Source organism: Spermophilus citellus, assembly GCF_964194105.1.
Source record: "Spermophilus citellus genome assembly, chromosome: 13".
NCBI lineage: Eukaryota > Metazoa > Chordata > Mammalia > Rodentia > Sciuridae > Spermophilus > Spermophilus citellus.
This window is the reverse complement of record NC_138193.1, coordinates 55,988,900-56,008,046: the sequence shown is the minus strand read 5'-3', so window position 1 is coordinate 56,008,046 and position 19,147 is coordinate 55,988,900. Positions and strand designations below refer to the sequence as shown.

At 45.2% G+C, this 19,147-nt stretch overlaps 1 protein-coding gene across 23 annotated transcripts in view; it reads left to right on the top strand.

Annotated features, from left to right (window-relative positions):
* The window catches only part of DYSF (dysferlin), a 210,604-nt gene that overhangs the window by 176,447 nt on the left and 15,010 nt on the right, over positions 1-19,147 (top strand). For all 23 annotated transcript variants that reach the window (XR_014018501.1, XM_081264293.1, XM_081264302.1 and 20 more), the window contains 9 exons: positions 8,262-8,390; positions 8,650-8,805; positions 10,282-10,373; positions 13,135-13,305; positions 13,941-14,083; positions 15,446-15,585; positions 16,652-16,740; positions 16,888-16,983; positions 17,403-17,544. Coding sequence is in view for 22 of the 23 variants with exons in the window: in XM_081264293.1 (XP_081120419.1) it covers positions 8,262-8,390; positions 8,650-8,805; positions 10,282-10,373; positions 13,135-13,305; positions 13,941-14,083; positions 15,446-15,585; positions 16,652-16,740; positions 16,888-16,983; positions 17,403-17,544 (1,158 nt within the window). In the remaining variant the exon portion in view is untranslated. The remainder of the gene's footprint in view (positions 1-8,261; positions 8,391-8,649; positions 8,806-10,281; positions 10,374-13,134; positions 13,306-13,940; positions 14,084-15,445; positions 15,586-16,651; positions 16,741-16,887; positions 16,984-17,402; positions 17,545-19,147) is intronic.

Sequence of the window (19,147 nt, the reverse complement as noted above, 5' to 3'; positions counted from 1 at the left end):
CTAATAGGGCATTATGTAAAATTGTGGATGTGTAACCGACGTGATTCTGCAATCTGCATTTGGGGTAAAATTGGGGGTTCATAACCCACTTCAATCTAATGTATGAAATATGATATGTCAAGAGCTTTGTAATGTTGTGAACAACCAATAAAAAACAAAAACAAAAACAAAATAAGAAATATTTGAGCAAAAATGGACAGGGATTTATAAACAATTACTTCAGACAGATAAAACACAGAAATTAAAATTGAAGTGAGGGATTTTAATATATATTACTTTTTGATCAGTCAAAAAATAAATAAGAAAATAAAAAATCTGAATAACGGGGTAGATGTTTTAAAGTTCTGTCAAGTTAATGTTGCATCTTTACATGAAGTCACAGTTGTAGCTTTAAAATAGAAAATAAAAGTCATAAAAAATAGAGAATACATTTCTTTCTAATGCTCAGAGAATGCTTACAAAGTTTGATTACATATTAGTTTAGTAATATGTTCCCCAAAGCAGATATCATACAAGAGAGCTTAAAATAAAATGAGAAATTAATAACAAAAGTTTTAAAAGAAAGTTAAACCAGTTTGAAATTTTAAAAAGTATTTTATTAGGACTTCCAGTACGAAATGACTGCATAAATCAGCATTTTTTCCCTTTTCTCTTGGAAATCATTCAAACCCACAAAATCCATTTTTTTTTTACCAGAAAAGTTGGAAACAAATACAAGTTGCAGACTCCAAAATATAAGTAAGGGCTGCCCAAGGACAACTGAGATTGGGTAGAGACCACTTAGCAGTAAATGATGAGAAGATGCATTGAGGAGGATAAAAGCGCATAGGGGTAGCAGATCCCAGTGAAACTATCCTTCCAAATGGAAGAATGCTGATAATTATTTAAGATGTGTGATGAGTACATGGGAGTTTGTTATCTATTTGTTTTTACTTCTGTGTGCTTGGAAATTTTTTATAATAAGTAGTTTTAAAATATAGTTCTTGGAATTGAGGTTGCACTGTGAAATATGAGAGTTAATCCCCTGTTTGCAACACTGGAGCTTTGGAGACAGGATCAAAGTGATGACAGAAGCCTCCATAGACTGGTTTGGTTCTGAGAAGCAGAGATGGTGAGCTACATGAGGATCACCCAGATGAGCCATAGTTGCAGGAAGCAGTCTGCCTCTGTGGTAGGAACAAAGGAAGTAGCTGGTCCAGGAAAATCCAACTTACTTAGTGACAAATAATAGTAAAATAAATGGTATAGCATTAATTTACAAATTCTAAGGGGTGGGGAAGGAGGGGAAAATAGAAATCAAATTTAGCAATGAAAGAGGACATACACCCACTGAAAAATTTTGCCAAGGAGCAGAAGTGATGGAACATTTTTCTGTGAGCTTTATAGAAATGGGGCTGTTAGAAAGCAAAGAAAGGGATGATGAAATGAGTGGAGAGGAGTGTGAGCTGGTAGGACTCAGGAAAAAGGAAGACGAAACATGAAATTGGAAGGAGCAGAGGGCAGCATGGACACATGGGGAACACACTCAGGGGTGTAGAGGACAGAAATGACGAAAGCAAGCAAATGATGGAAAAGGAAAAATGTGAAAAAAGAAAAGGAGAAAATGGCAGATATTGAAGTCAAAGAAAAGAGGCCCAACATTTGCATAATTGGCCCCTCTGAAGATGATAACCAAAACAGTGAACCCAAACAAGTAAACATAATAATTTAATCCAGCTTCACTGGAATGAAGGAATGCTGAATATACATTTTGTAAAGGTCCACTGTGTATGAGGAGAAATGGACCCAGCTTGGTCAACTCTGAGTAATTACTGTACTTCAGAGTTAAAGAAAGAATTCTTTGGGTAGTCATAGCTTGTTCTCATTCCATGGGGTGGAGGAGAAATAAATCAAAATGACTTCAGTTTCTCTACAACCTTCAAAATCTTAAAGACTATAAAGCACCATATATAGGATCATCAAAGAAATGCAGGGTGACCTGAGGATTTTACATTCAGCCAAGCTGTCCTCAGGCATAAAGACTACAGACAGCCGGGTGTGTGTGTTCAGGAACTGAGTTAATACAATTCCTAGGAGCCTAGCTTGACAGAACTCTCAGGGAAGAGCTTTAGCCAGCTAGGCGACCAGAGCAGGACTGTGCGTGATCCCATTTTATCTTAGAACCCAAAGGAAAACGAATGGAAGGTTTAGGCTCAGAAGACAATGTAGACACCACATGATATGGTAAATGCAGAATAGACTGAAAATGTAGAAATGATAAAACTGACAAAAAGTCAGTGGAGAAGGAGGAAAGAAGGTGAGACGTAGAGTAAGGACATTAATTGCTCTATTACAAAATGAATGGAGTGGAGAGATTAAAAAATTTGCAGATCACACCATAGGACTATAAGCAAATTATGACCAAATAGTAAAAGGTAATCATTAAGAAGAAAATGTTGCCTAAAACTAGGCGATAGAGAGGGAGAAGGAGGAATATAAAGTTTAACCCACAAATACTGTCTCCAAAGGCATAGAGGACTAATTATTATTAGTATGTATACATTTATAATACCAGAATGAAAACTCAGGTCATCCTAGATACCAGAACACACGAACACACACACACACACACACACACACACACACACACATACACGCATTGGGCAGCTAGAGATTTCTAAAAAACCTATGAAACTAGAAAATTCCATGGCTAGCTCAATATAAAACAAAGGTATAACTAAGGCTAAAAGTATATCTGTCATATCACTACCTGTAACATCAACTGCTTATTATGAAATTTAAATTTGATCTCAAAACAAAATCTCTGTTAAATCAGACCTCAAAACAAAAATCTAACTCTGAGACAAAGAGATTTATAAAGAGTGAAAAATAAAAAAATTGGTAAAATGTGTACCAGGCAAATGTAAATGAAAAGATAGCAGAAGTCATGATGTTAATACTAGATATGAGAGTTTTCAGGTTCCTAAGATTGAACAGGACAAAAGTTGGCAATTTATGGTGGTCAGTGGTACAAGTTCAAGATAGCACAGTAATGAGAATGTCTACGTGTGAAGCAAGATAACATCATCAGCTACAAAACAGAGAGTACAGGAGATGGAAGAAGCAATAGAAGCATATTGAAAAGTAGAGAGAGATTTTAATCCACCTCTCTCAGTATATGTCAGATCAAGGGGACAAAAATGTGAGAGGATACAAAAGCCCTGGCATAATTAGTAACCCAATTGAACTTGGAAGTCTGAGAATAAAGACCACACCTGTAGCACGATTACAAAATAATGACTATGTAACAGACCATAGAGAGAATCTTAAATTTTTTTAAAAAAATGATGCTATCACAGACACCCATTTTCTGATTATAATGCTATAAAATTCAAAATTATCAATAAGATCAAAAGTCCTCACGGCCTCTTCTATCTGGATAATTAAAAAATACAAACCCTCTATTAATAATTTTTGAGTGAAAGAGAAAATACAAACCAAAGGTGCAGGATATCTAGGAAAGAATGATAAAATACTAGACAGTAAAACTTACTCGTTATAGCTAAAGCAGCTTTCAGAGTACATTTATAGCCTTCAGAACTTAGGTTAATTATAAAAGAATAAAAACTAAGCATCCAATTCTGAAACCAAATAAAACTGTAATTACACAATGCCAAGAAAATTAAAATGAATATATTATCTATCAATACAAATAGGGCAATGCCAAGACAGTGGCAAGCAGAGGCAGTTTTGAGGCAGTAAATATTTTAATTATCATGAAAGAAAGAGTAAAGTGGATAATAATAATAAATTATTATAATTTATTATAATTATATAATTATTATTATAAATTTATTATTTAATAATTATTTATTATCTCTGACTTCAAGAAGTCAGAGATAATAACACATTAAAACACAAAGAAAATATAAAAGCAGAAATGAGAAACTCAGAAAAGAGAAAATGATAGAACTGAAAAATCTGAGAACTGATCCTTGAATTGAAATGAATCAGTAACATGAACAACTCTCCAGCTGATTTAATAAGAGATGTAGAGCAAAACAAGCCAAAATCCGTAATGGAAGTAGGGACATATGATTATAATGGAGAATTAGAACAGTTCAGGAGAATTTTAAGTTCTATGGAGGGCCCTTCCTGTCTGTGGATTTCACATCTGCAGACTCAACCAATCTCAGATGAAAAATAGTTGAGAAAAATTTATTTTTACTGAACATGTACAGAGTTTTCCTCCTGTCGTTATTCTCTAAACAATGAATAAGTAATTGTTATAACTACTTATTTGAGTGAAAGAGAAGATACAAACCAAAGGTTTACTTACGTAGCATTTACGTTGTAGTAGGTATTATAAGAGGATGGTATGACTATGCTGGAGGATGAGAAAAACTATGCCATTTTATTTTATTTTATTTATTTTTTGGTACCGGGGATTAAACTCGGGGCACTCGACCACCAAGCAACATCCCCAGCTCTATTTTGTATTTTATTTAGAGACAGGGTCTCACTGAGTTGCTTAGCGCCTTGCTAAAGTGCTGAGGCTGGCTTTGAACTCGCAATCCTCCTGCTTCAGCCTCCCTAGTTGCTGGGATTACAGGTGTGTGCTGCTGTGCCCAGCCTATGCCATTTTGTATAAGGCACTTGAGCATTTACAGGTTTGGGATATTTCCATACTAATAAGATTGAAAAATCTCCTTGAAATGAGTTAATTTGAAGGCAAAGAGAAATACTAGGACTGTCTCAAGAAGGAACAGAAAACTATGAAAGAAACAGTTATCAGAGAATTATCTCCCAAGAAAAAGCCACAATCAGGAGATTAAAGAGGCAATTTCTTAAATATTAAAAAATAAATAATTCCTATGATACATACACTATTCCACAGCAGAAAAAGAATTAAAAGTAAAAAATCTTGGTTTTTTTTTATAGAGCTAGAATTGCTTTACTACCAAAACCTGATAAAGCCCACTCATACATATAAATCTCATTTATGAAATGAATATATGTACAAAATCTTAAATAAGACCAAAGGGAACCAAATCACATATTAAAATAAAAAGTCACGCATGATAGTGAAATTGACTTTATGGTAAAAATAAGGAGAGGTCAATATTAGGAAATCATTAATAATATCCATCTTATTGAAAGGTAAAATTAACTGAGACTCAATAGATATAGAAAAGCATTTGGTAAGATTCAGTAGCTACTGTTGATTCTTTGGAATGAGTCACATATCGGAAATAAGAAGGAGTTTCCTCAATGTTAGAATATATCTCACCAACAGCCAGCATTCAGCTTCATGACTTCTGCAGGTCTCTATCCCTAGAAATTAGGCTTCTGTTTCTAAAGAATGTTCCTTAAGTGCATTTTTCTGGGGAGAGGGTTCATAGCTTATTGATCAGTGATCACTGAAGTCTTGTGTGACTCAATATACGTCTTTAGGGAAGCTCTGGGGACATCCCTTTTGACAAAGACAAGAAAAGACTCACCATGACCACATACATTGTTCTAACCATGTGTATTCTAACCATTTCCATGTGGACAAAAAGAAATAGGTCACTCATTTTAGAAAAGAGGAGACAATTATCATTACCATCATGTGTGAAGGATTTGCTTGACCACCTGAAAAGAATCTGCTAAGTCAGAATCACTAGGAGAACCCAGGAAGATGCAGCAACTGTTTAGAAAATCTAGTGCATTTGTCTGGGGACAGGGTTCACATTTGCAATACCAATTAAACATTTTTCTTAGCTAGGAATAAACTTAATGAAAAGCATGTAGGCCCTATATGAGGATAACTAGAAACTAAGTTTTGAATAAATTCAGCATCAGATTATATCTCTGGATAAAAAAACTAATACTGTAAAGATCTTGATTCCTTCCTCCAAAATTAATTTTAAGTTTAATGTGAGTCTAATAAAAATTCCAAGAAGCATTTTTTAGAACTATACTTAATGTTCCAAAATTTCATCTGGAAGAACTTCAGAATATGTTATGGAGCTGCCATAATTAGACATAGTGTTAGTGAGGAGTAGACAGAATGATAGAGTAGAATAGAAAGATATCACAACCAGCAGGATGTGTGATCACTTAGTGTGTGATACAAGTCACTGTGAAAAGGAGGAACAGTTTAAACAAATAAGACCTTAGACAATTGCATAACCATTTGGTGAAAAAGAATTTGAATTCTTTCCTCACGCTGTGTACCACGTTGAATTGAGTGCTTGTTCCTGCTGAAAGAAGAAGACACTCGGAGCCTAATTTGAAAGGTAGAAGCTGTAAGGAAAAAGGTCTTTATGAGACTGTGTAGAAATTTCTGGAATGGCTAAGAAAACAAACAAATGGAGCACAAACACCCACAAACATGACATCAACACATACAAACATAAACATACCATAAAAATATCATACACATATCATAAACACGATTGAACAGCAAATGATCAACTGGGATGAGATATCTGTATCTGTTTGCTAGACCAGTGGTTAATATCCTCTACATACAAAGAGGCCTTTCAAATTACTACAAATCAGAAAACAGACACCAGGAGATGGAAAAAGGATAAATAACAAGGATGAGCAGTTCACAAAGAAGAAATACAAAGGGCTGATAAACCCATACAGGTTTTTCCAGTGGACAAATAAATGTGAGTTAAAAATTCAATATACCATCTTTCATCTATCAAATTATCAAATTAATATCTATCAAAATTAACAAACGTTTAAGTGATGTATAAGGCTAGAATATGATACATTTGCACCTGTAGTTGGAAGAACGAGTCTAGACAAATTTTCTAGAGGGCAATTTGACTGTGCTCATCAAAGTTCTTAAAACATTCATACGTTTTGACCAGGATTTCTTTTTCTAGAACCTTGCCATAGAGATGCGTTTAAATGAATACACAAAGCATATGGGTAGCAGTTTTAAAACTCCTGTAATTTATAAGTAATTTTTAAAAAATAAGATTGAACAATTGCAAAACTAAATGTTGGCCATAACTTATGGTACATTTATATAATTTGATGTTATATTGCCATTAATGAGGGTCATGTAGAAGTATATTTTTCACCTATAAAGATATTCATGGAACATTGTGAGGATAAAAAAAAAAAGTTAACACAATTTATTTCCTGGGACTCCATTTTGGTAAGAAAAAATTCCAATAAAAAATATTAAGAAAATGTTCAAAAGGACACATACCAATTTTTCATCACATAATTATTTGTTATTTGGGGGATTTTAAGTGTTATTAATTTTTCATATTTGATTATAATTTATAATTTTTAATATTGTTATCACTTGCATAATTAAAATATTACTTGGAAGAGAGAGAATTTAAGCTGGGCCAAAATGAGAAATAATATTTTAGAAAGATAAGAGAGCAACTAATGTATCTTTACTGTTAATTTCAGTTTTAACCAATTCAGCATGTCTACCTGTTAACATATGAACCAGTTCAATATTACTACTATCATCTTTATCATCTGTAAAAAAAATACTATTTAATTTTTCAATTTCAAAAAAATTTTTCTAGCAAATAATCATTATTGGCTATTTGAGAGTAGACAAATAAATAATAGATTTAACAAATTTAAGCTGGTGCTCAGCAGCTCTGCTCGGCTTAATATTTGATGCCGTCCTCATTGGACATCCTGAACAGGGGTTCATTTTTGCTTGAAATGCTGATCTGTTAATTTTCCAGAGTTCTGACTCTTGTCTATAAATAAATTTAACTTTTTATATGTTTGTAGGCTTATCTTCTTTTTTTTGAAATATTTATTTAGTTGTAGATGAACACACAGTATATTTATTTATTTTTAAGTGTGCTGAGGATCGAACCCAGTGCCTCACACATGAGAGGCAAGCACTTTACCACTGAGCTACAGCCTCAGCCCCAATCTTATCTTCTTAAAAAAAATGCACCATTCATTTTCTGGGATGATGCTCAAATACTTAGAATATTAATTCAAACACTTCCATAATGGACTGAACCAATGTCTTCCCTCTTGCTCCCTCTCCTGGGGTTCTCGTTCCATCTCTGACTTTCCCTCCATTTCTTTCTCTTCTTCTTGGTTCCTCTGCACCTCTCCCATCTTGCCCTTCTCTTTGTCTGTGTTCCTTTATTTGTCTTGGTCCTCACTCACTTTCTTCTTCTCTGTTCCTTCTCTCTCTTTCTCTACTTTCATACTATTGTGTGTTCCCTCCTTTTCCCATTTCCTCTTCCTTTGCTGTCCCTCTGTTCGCTCTCCCTTGTCCCCCTATATGACAGGTCTATGACACATCACTGGAGAATGTGGAGGCTTTCGAAGGCCTGTCCGACTTTTGTAACACCTTCAAGCTCTACCGGGGCAAGACTCAGGAGGAGACAGAAGATCCATCTGTCATTGGGGAATTTAAGGTAAGTCCCTGAGGATGTGTCCCTGGGTCAGCCTAAGTGAATAAGGGGGTGGGGCAGTAACTGCAGTGGTGACCATGGTGCTGATGTTGGTGACCACGTGGGTAGTGGAAGTGGTGATGCTCTTGATGGTGGTAATGGGGCGGCATTGGGCTGGGTGAAGTTCATGTGATGATTCTCCTAGAGATGAGAGCAATGGTCATAATGGTTATCGTGCTGGTGACAATGCTAAAAATCAAAATTAACCTCTCATTCTTTTCAGGGCCTCTTCAAAATTTATCCCCTCCCAGAAGATCCAGCCATCCCCATGCCCCCAAGACAGTTCCACCAGCTGGCTGCCCAGGGGCCCCAGGAGTGCTTGGTCCGCATTTACATTGTCCGAGCATTTGGCCTGCAGCCCAAGGACCCCAATGGGAAGGTAACTTTCCTAGAGCACTCAGAATGGCAGGCATGACTACAAATGGCCTCAGGAGTCTGGACATGGTCTCTGCCTCAGGGAGTCACAGTAAGCTGGGGAAACCAGAAAAACCCGTGCAGAACTGAGATGTCACTGGATGGAGTTTTTGTCAAGGACCAAAATGTAGGAGGTCAGAGAAGGGCAAAATTGGTACAGGACTTTGGAAATATGTGGAAGGTTTTGGGGAAGGAATAGGATTCTTAAGTACAGATGGAATTTTGATAGGTCAGGAGGGAGAAGAAAGTAGCATTTTAAGAGGAGTCAAAAACACAGGCAAAGGTTTGAAATGGGAGGGCTTGGTCCACGGGCAATTAGGATGCGACATAAGGATCAGCCTGGAGAAGGTGTAGGTGGAGGCTGGGATTTACAGGGCATCCGTGGTGGGAAGGAAGGAACGAAGGAGGGAGGAGCAGGGTTGGTAACTACTGTGCCCAGCTGTGGTGGAGCTGGACGTAGAAGGAAAACCAGGAATGCTCGAGGTGCCTTTATTTAACATTCTGGTGTTTTGTTCATCATGGATTATTGGCGTTGATTTTAATTTTCAAAATACTGCACTGAAGTATTATTTATCTTGAGTCCTGACTTTTGGGGCCCTCCCTTAAATTGTGTGCCCGAGGCAAGAGACTCAGCTGTCTCACCCTAATCCTGGCCAGAGATGGAAGGAGATTTGAAGGAGGGAAGGAGTCCGGGAGTCACAGGGAGACAGTGAACTGGGGGACAGAGGAAAGCTGGAAAGAGAGAGGAGAGCTGAGAGGCAGGAGCGGTCCTTTCTTACCTCCTTACACAAGTTCAGGCCTCCTGTGTGTCCTTGAGGCTGTGGGGAGGGGTTCAGCATTCTCCTCCTGCTGCCTGGCCTCTCAGGGCTGGGAGGTCAGATGATCCTCAGCCTTGGCACCACAGATGGCCTCCAGGATGTGGCCGGGTTGGCTTATATCCTTCACACCTTCTCAAGCCAGACTTGCCCTGGGCCTTCTCTGGCCGGGCTGTTCCTGGAGGACTGCTGTTGCTTTTGGGCCATATCCAGGAGATCGGCTTGGGTCAGTCTTGGTGGAGAAAGTGGGACCATCTCTCCCCCTTTCATCTGCTTAAGCAAAAGTCACAGAGAGGACCCAGCCTGGCCTAGTCCCACATAGAATCCAGTCTGTTGAGTGTGCGAGCATGGGGGCTGGGCACTCCCCCAGCCTCTCCCGGTGGGGTGATGGATCAGGGGTAAGGAAGACTCAGGTGCCCCACTCCCGCTGTAGGGGCTGAGACTAGAGGCCTGTGTCAGGGGCCATGGAGTGTAGGGTGGGCCTCCTGGCCTGGCAGAACACAGTCCACATCACAGCCTCCCAGTGGCTGGCCCCCTCACCCTGTCCGGAGGCAGGGGACTCAAGAAGCCCCCAAAGACACATTGGGATAATGATTTCACTTCAGTGTCTCTGTGTTGTCCTTCAGTGTGATCCTTACATCAAGATCTCCATCGGGAAGAAATCTGTGAGTGACCAGGACAACTACATCCCCTGCACTCTGGAGCCTGTATTTGGAAAGTAAGTGGGGAGCAGCTGGGTCCTGGGCTGCAGAAGCCAGTCTGGATACCCCACAGACCAGTGGGCAGATGGGGCTGCGGCTGGGCAGTTCCTTTCTCCTGGGGCAGAACTGTATTCCCTAAATCTTGCATTTGGTGGGTATAATCTGAGCTAGCTCTCAGTGAGCCAAGGGCTGGAGTCCCAGCAGAAGCCCCTAGTTAACACACTTAATGATTGCCTAGATCAGAAATCTGCACAGAAGCTCAGAAGATGCATTGGTTAATTCCTTTTTGCATAAACTTTTTCTTTGGATTTACAGAAAAGTGACAGAGAGGATACCGAATTGCATATACCTTTAGTCCTACTTTCTATCTTACCTTCACCCAAATGAGGAAATGACATCAGTGCATTGCTGTCCAATAAACCCTGGACTTTATTAGGCTCTCACCAGTTTTCCACTAATGTCCTTTTACTCTGCTTTTCTGGTCCAATGGACCATGTTGTAATCAATGATTTTTCTTTTAGTGCTCCACATGTGTCTGCTGTGGGTAGTTAGGGGAAGAATGTAGACCCGAGAGAGTAAGTGATTCTACAACGAGAACAATAGAAGGAAGTCTCAGTGCTCATGCTATGGGAGCAGCTTCTGGGCATCCTGAAATCCTGAATCACTGCTTGGTTGTGAGCTTTTTTAGGTTGACAGCTGGTGGCTGTCTCTCTAGCACCTACAGAAGCAGCCTCTTCTGATAGAGTCAAGTGACATATTGAATTCATACCTGGTAATCCGTTTGGTTAGTTGTTGTCATTTAGCCTGTGACCAAGACCCTGTCAGCCTGGGGAAATGCAGTTTTTGAAGGGGAAACGGTCCTGGTCAGCAATGCGTCACCACCAGGCTGGGACTGGAGGGAAGGTGGAGGGTGCAGAGGGCAGCACTGTTTGCTGAGCCCCAGTGGCTGGCACAGGGCTGTGGCTAGTGGTAATGGGCAGTGGATGGGCCTATCCCACAATGTGTGCGCGTGCGTGCCTGTGCTTGTGTGTGCACCCAGGGCAGGTTGGAGAACACACTCCTCTCACTCCCATCTCCTTCCAAATCATGCCTGAAGGCTGGTGTGCCTGGTGCTTCTTGCTCCCCCAGATCCCAGCAGAAATACTCTCTACAACCCTTGAGATAATCAAACACAGCTTTGTTGTCTGACAGTGCCCTTCCCTGATGGATGTTGTGGTAGGCACATGGCTTTTCTGCCTTCTTTAAGTTCTTTCTTTCTTTCTATCTATCTATCTATCTATCTATCTATCTATCTATCTATCTATCTACCTACCTACCTATCCACCTACCTACATTCCTACCCACCCACCCACCCACCCATCCATCCATCCACCCATCCATCCATCCATCCATCCTAGAGATTAAATCCAGGGGTGTTTTACCACTATACAGCTATACACCCAGTTCTTTAATTTTTTACTGTGAGCAGGGTCTTGCTGAGTTGCCAAGGCTGGCCTCAAACTTGTGATCCTCAGCCTCCCAAGTGTGGCATTACAAGCATGAGCCACTGCGCCCTGCTAAGCTCAGCCACTTTAAGAAAGCCACAAACTCACAGCCACAGGGGTGAAGCTACTATGCTCATCCATGTTTAACCCTAAACACCCTGATGGTGCTAGGGGAGTATTTTCCTGTTCGAGCTACTCTTTAGGTTCCCCAGATGCAGTGTGTGGATGAGCGTGTGGAGGGTCTCTGCCTGTCCCCTTGCCCTGCTTATTTTTCTTCCCCTCCCCTAGGGCTGGGGAGTGCAGGTCAGGGGAAGGGTTTGTTCCATGTGCCAGCTGCCCTTGTCATTCGGCTGTTCTCTGGGTGACAAATGTTTTGAGCCAATTTATTTTCCTGTGGGTGCTTTCAAGAGGCTCTTAGAGACCCTCTGAGCCTCTTTCTCTCCTCTTGGGATGTGGGAGATGCTGCCTCCCTGAGCTGAATGTCTCCTACCCCCTGGTCCTTAGATAGCCTGGTTCTAAGATGGCCCCCTCCACAGTCTCTGGCTGCTGGAACCTGGGAGGTCCTTTGGGACAGGATTCAGAGCAGATCCAGTCTGGCCTTGAGGCAACCCCCTCCTCCGTGAGATGCACTTGGGTCCCTTGCTCAGCTGTGGATGGGAGAACAGTACCTCCAGATGGGGCCCCGCCTTCTCCTCTCTGCAGAGTTAGTGTCCTGAGCATGAGTTAGGTCGTGGTGGGCCTGTGTCTCCCACTCCAGGGAACTCATTTCAAGGGGAAGAGGGCAAATACCTCCAGCTTGACCAAGGTGGTGGCCGGGGGCTCAGACCCTGCAGGAGCTCCTCTCCCCCCAAAATCTGCTCAAAAATCCTTTTTCCATTCTGCCCTAGAAGTTGGTGTGCTGCCCTACATGCCCAGAGAGTGGGTCCTGGGCCAGCCCCTTGGTAAATGCCAGAGCTCTGGCTCCTGGCTTTGGGGTTTGACATCTCCTGTCTCCTGGTGGTGTAGTGGGAGCTTCAATTTTAACTTTCTGTTCCACTTCATTCATTCATTCTGGGGGCTGCCAGGCAGGTACCTGTTCAACCCAGTTTATATTGGACACACACATACACACACACACACACACACACCCTCTCAGACAAGCTCTGTACAGTGTCCGATGGGTGATGTGCTCTATGAGTGAGTGACAGGAGACTGGAGAAGGGTGGACTTTTGAGCTCCTGCCCTCGTCCTGCTCCTCGATGGGTCTGTTGACATCAGGGGGCTGGCAGTGTCCTAAAGTCCACCCCTCCTGCAGGATGTTTGAGCTGACCTGCACTTTGCCTCTGGAGAAGGACCTGAAGATCACCGTCTACGACTATGACCTCCTCTCCAAGGATGAGAAGATTGGGGAGACAGTCATTGACCTGGAGAACAGGCTGCTGTCCAAGTTTGGGGCCCGCTGTGGACTCCCGCAGACCTACTGTGTGTACGTGATTGGGGCTGGTTGCTTGTCTATTGAGCTTTGCTGTGTGTCCACCTTGGGCTTAGCACTTCCCAGGTGTTCACCCCTTGAGCTCAGTGGGGGCCTTGACTTCACTTAACAGATGAGGAGACTAAGGTGCAATAAGGCCCATGGCTTATGAGTGGTGTGCTTAGGATTTGAACCTGTTCATCTGACTCTGAGGACCTGCCTCTTGTTTGTATTGTTATAACCCAGTTCTCTGGTATACCACGGAGGCCTGCAGAGAACTGGGCACCTGGGAAGAGATGAAGAGGGAAGGAGGAAGAGGAGGAAAGGAGATGGCAGTGGGCTTCCGCTGGGCCTTGCAGGGAACTCTGGGATGGTCTGTCAGGGGACTCGCAGGTGGATGGTAACTCTTCTCACCATCTTGAGTCTTGTTTGGGTCTGATTCTCTAACTCGGGAAATTGGAAACATCTAAGTACCAATTCCATGGGTACTTAAGTCCTTTGCCTCTTTGGTCCTCCATTTTTTCATCTAGAAAATGATGCAAGTGGAGGGTGGGTGATACTGTCTCGGGGGTACACAGGTCATTACCGACCCTTCTGCCCCGTTCAATGTCCTTGGAATGTCTCATCTTTGCCTTGTACTTGGGCTTCAGCTCTGGACCGAACCAGTGGAGGGACCAGCTCCGTCCCTCCCAGCTCCTCCACCTCTTCTGCCAGCAGCACAGGGTCAAGGCCCCCGTGTACCGGACGGACTCTGTGACCTTTCAGGATAAAGAATATACCATTGAGGAGATCGGTGAGCTGTCCCGTGACCCCCAAACCAAGCCGAGTCTCCCTCTCTCTCTTCTCCTCTTTCTTCAGGTTTTCCCCTGTTGTGAAGGCTCAGGTGGACATGGTCCACATCAGCAGGGTGAGGGCTTGGATTTCTCTAGGGCAGCGCAGATGTGCTAAGCTTACCCTTGGTGTTTTAGGTCCACTATGTAGCCATGACACCGTTGTGAAAATCAGAGGTCAGGGTGGGGTCAAGGTCAGTGGTCAGGGTCAGAGCTCTGTCCAAGGCCATGTTGGAACTCATCTGAGGGCAAGGATAGGAGTGAGTCTGAAGCCAGGATCAGGGTCAGAGTCAGGGTTAGGATTCATCTTCTGGCTTTGGTAATTAGACTTTGTTCAGAGTTTGGGGGACATCCATCTATGAGAAAAAGTGTTCTACTTGAATTGCAGCAGCCCACCAGCTGGACCTTGATGCACCTTCTGAGTCCCCCTGGGTACCGTCCATGCACCTATGTCTCCAAAGGGCAGGCAGGAGGTCCGTCAGTGCCCAACCCCTGCCCCTGGTTCTGCCTGATACTGATGGCTGAGATCCCCCCACATGCTCTCAATGTGTCTGGGATGCCACAGGCCTGCACTGCCCACCCAGAGCAGCTCAGCCTCCCTGGAGGTGTTTACAGGCCCAGCTGGCCCCTCGCCTCCTGCTTGTTTCAGAGGTGTTTGATGTCAGAGCTGGTGCTGAGGTTATAAAAGGGAAATGACAGCTTTGATGCCTCCCTGCCCAGGTCCCCCTCCTCCTCCTCGTTCTGTTTTCCTCACTCCCCCAGATTATGGCCGAGCCAGGCTCAGCCATCAGGCACCACCCCCCTTTTCCTATGGAGTGTGCATCTGATCTAGGGATAGTCTCATTTCCTCCAGTGGCCACTGTTGCTCTGTGAGCACATTTAGCACAGGGACCAGGGCTCGTGGTCATAAAATTGTGAGGTCCAACATCTGCCTGATTTTGCAGATGAGGCCATGGAGGCCAAGAGTGGTTAACAAACTGCCTAGAGTCACCCAGGCAGCTGGTAATAGAGCTGGATCACTGGCTCCTACAGGGATATTCTTCTTTCTTTGAGACTCCTATTAAGGTGGGCAGGGCAGGACCAATGGGTGAACGTGTGTTGTGTGTGTGTGTGTGTGTGTGTGTGTGTGTATGTGTATGTGTGTGTATACATGACCACACCTGAGTGCCCTGGGTGTGTACTTGTGGGTGTGTACATGCATGTGGACCACCATCACTCCCAGACCAGCCTCTAGCACAGGGGCCTCCAAGTCCGTGTCTCTGGCTGGTAGGCCAGGCTTCTCAGGGTCCTGTTTCTGGTAACTTTTTGTCCTCTCTCTGGGGTAGAGGCTGGCAGGATCCCGAACCCACACCTGGGCCCCGTAGAGGAGCGCCTGGCTTTGCATGTTCTTCAGCAGCAGGGCCTGGTCCCCGAGCACGTGGAGTCACGGCCCCTCTACAGCCCTCTGCAGCCAGACATTGAACAGGTAGGACCTCAGCCTCTGGGTCCTGGAGTCCTTGAGCCCTAGAGCCCCACCCCAAGGTCAGCATAAACACCTAAAGGATACACTGGAGCCCCTGGGATTTGGCCAGTCCCTCTTTGACCCATTCCTTTGCAGTGTGAGTGGTCACCACTGGTGAACTAGGAGGGACCTCTAGGAACTGGCCTCCCTGGCCACCTCTAGCTCTCAAAGGTGCTGGGGGGGAGTGGATCCCAGCAACCCCTTTAGCCATGTGTAGGCCCAGACTCTGACTTCAGTCCACCCTTCTAGAGCCTCACTGTTCTACCCAGTCCTCAGGGTGTCTCCCTGCTCACTGCCATCTGTCAGAGGCTCAGTGTCAGATGCCCAGCCCTGTGCTGGACTGCAGCTGGGTGTTCAGAGAGGGTTCCTAGTACCCTATAACCAAAGGGCAAAGAAAGCCATAGAGAGAATCCACAGGAGGGGCAGGGGAACCCTCCCATGCAGAAGGGGAGGTGAGCCTAGAGGAGATGAGCCCAGAGCTGGATTTGGAGGAAGCTAAGGGGAGAGAAGGTCACAGAGGAGGAGGGGTCAGGGTGAGTCCTGGAGATGCCTTTGTCAGAAGCAGACTCTCTTTCCCTAGGTGGCCTGGTGACCAGCCTCCCCAAGGTAGTGCAAGGTCAGCACTGCAATCCCTGCCCCTTAAGATGGGGACAAAATTCACATTGGGCTTGCAGAGAGGGTGGGGCTGAGGGTGGGCAGGTCGAGGGGCTTCCTTTCCTGGAGACCTTCTGAGTCCCCTGACTAAACCCTGCTCTGTGCCCCCCACCATATTGCATAGACCACTCCCTAGCACACATCAGCCTCCTCCCCCGGGGAGCCTGCCAGGTTGGTGGCCTGTGGGGAAGCTGGCTCACCTCTGCAGAGGACCCTGCAGTCCCTTGATTAGGTCCCTTCCCCACAGGGCGGGAAGCCTCTTCCTGGCAGGGCCTGAGTTTTCTCTATCCTGTTCCCCAAGTGCCTGGCCCAGAGCAGCTGTGCCATGGCCATTCTAATATAAAGGCTGGTAGCAAAACAGGCTTGTATCTCACAGGGAAAGCTGCAGATGTGGATCGACCTGTTTCCCAAGGCCTTGGGACGGCCTGGACCTCCCTTCAACATCACCCCACGGAGAGCCAGAAGGTGACTGACCCAACCCCAGGCTCCCAGCTAAGCTGGAGGCGGGAGGGTCGTGCTGGCTCTGGGTGGGAGCAGTAGGTTGCTCTTTGGCCAGCTGCTCAGCTCTGGTGGGAAATCTGTGTGGATTTGAGTCTTTCTCCATCCCCTCAGGTTTTTCCTGCGTTGTATTGTCTGGAACACCAAAGACGTGATCCTGGACGACCTCAGCATCACAGGGGAGAAGATGAGCGACATTTATGTGAAAGGGTAAGGCGCCATGGCCATTCTGCCTGTGCCCGCTCAGGGGATTGCCCTGCACCCTCGGGAGGCGCCCAGTGGGTGGAGCTCTGGGAGAACAGCAGGCTTCAAAGGAGGGTCTTGGAGGGTCTCCTCCTTTGGGACATTGTCCTCCCAACAGATTTCTTTTGCACTCATCTTTGGGCTAAAGTTACAAGGTTTGAGGATGCCCCGAGACAGTGGCTGAGATGTCAGACTGCTTTCTGATGTGTGGCATGTTTTTGCATCTTGGAGATTTCCTGGGAATTCTCTTTGCCGTATTGTTTACCCAGTTCATTGACCTTTGTAATTCCTCATTCCCAAGTTGGGGATGTGGTGGAAATCTTAACAATAAATGCTTTTGCCGTGTGTGTGTGTGTGTGTGTGTGTGTGTGTGTGTGTGTGTCTAGCTGGATGGTCGGCTTTGAAGACCATAGACAGAAGACAGACGTGCACTACCGCTCCCTGGGCGGCGAGGGCAACTTCAACTGGAGGTTTATTTTCCCCTTTGACTACCTGCCTGCCGAGCAAGTCTGCTCTGTCTCCAAGAAGGTGAGTGTCCCTCGGCCCCAGGTCTCTCGGTCCAGGCTTTGCTTTGCCAGTGGGATCCCATGGCTACTATCCCCATCAGTGTCCCCACCACTCTCCCCTCACTGCCAGCGCTACAACACTGTCCTCTCATTGCCGATGTCCCCACGGGCACTGCTCCATCTCTCCGCTGCTCCTCTCCCTTCCAAAGCTGTTGCCACCATCTCTTCTTCCTCTTCCTTTATCACTGCCATCTCTGGCATTGATGCCACCCATGACCACCCCACACCACAAAGTGACACATCTGTCACATGAACAAGTTCAAACCTTACCAACACTGCCTTCCTCCCTGTCCCAGACGAGCCAGGCCGCAGGAAGGGTCTTGGGGTCTACATGGGAAGAGAGGGAACCCCAGCCTGGTCATCGGAGGTGCAGAGAGGGGTGACTTCTGGGGAGCTTCCCAAGAGGGCTGGCCTGGTGTGTGACTGGGTTGCCTTAGCACTGGGCATGGCTTGGCAAATCCCTCTGGCTGCCTGGCCTCCTGCAACTGTGTGTGGTGTCTGAAGTTACTGTCCAGGTTGGACAGTCCCCCGGAGCCTCAAGTGCTGCCCTCCTCTCTCCACTCTACCACCTCTCGCTGCAGGCTGAAGGCACCTGGAGAGACAGGCCAGCAGCAGCCAGCAGGGAGAGGTGGATTTGGGGACCTCAGTCTGTGTGTCTCAGCATCTCCTAGTTTAGGTCTCCTCTGGGCCACAGTCTCTCTACCTCTGATCTAGGCAAAGTCAATAGCAGGCGCCTCCTGCCTGAGGCCTGCCCTTAGGGAATAGCCACCAGAGCACAGTGAAGGGCTTGCTGTGGGCAGTGAGGGGCTCTGGGCCAGGCTGACCAGAGGCAGAGGGCCCCTGGGAGCTTCTGATCACCCTCATCCACCACTTTGCCTGGCATGTCTTGCCACCTGTTGGTGCTTTCCTGCTTAAGGGGGCAGATCCCTCTCTGAGTAGGTCCTGATGGTCTGATTTCCATCTAGAGGTGTCTCAAGGCTTCAGGCCCCAAAGCCCCTATGATTCTCTCTCTCTCTCCTGACTGGTTGCGAGAGCTCAGGAAGGAACATAAGTGATAGGCTCGGGCTACCTTGCTCTTCTCAATTCTCCTCATGGCCTCCTCTGCCTGATCCTTCCCAGCCCAACACAGAGTCACCTGCATTTTAGAGAAACCAAAATGTCCATTGGACATTCTCAGATCATCAAACAGAAAAGACCCAGAGAAACAAGGTGAAAGGAATCTCTGGGTAGCACCTGCCAGAGAGCAGAAGTTAGCCACAGGAGGTTCTGTGGAGTCAAGGTCAGCCCAGACCACTGCTAGGTCTCATCTCCTGTGCCTTTGCCCAGTATTTGTCTGTCCCAGACTGGTGCCAAAATGGAACTTATGCTGCCATCTGTCAGAGAGCACCATGCACCATGTCATACAGGTCCCAACCCCCCTCCCGAGTCTGCTGCGGACAGGGAGGGCGGGGCCAGGAGTGGAGAACAGAGCACGGAGGCACCATGGGTGCCATCTCAGGGGCTCCCCAGGCCCTACAGGGGCTGGCATGGATGGGGAAACTGGGGCCAGGAGATGCACATGGCCA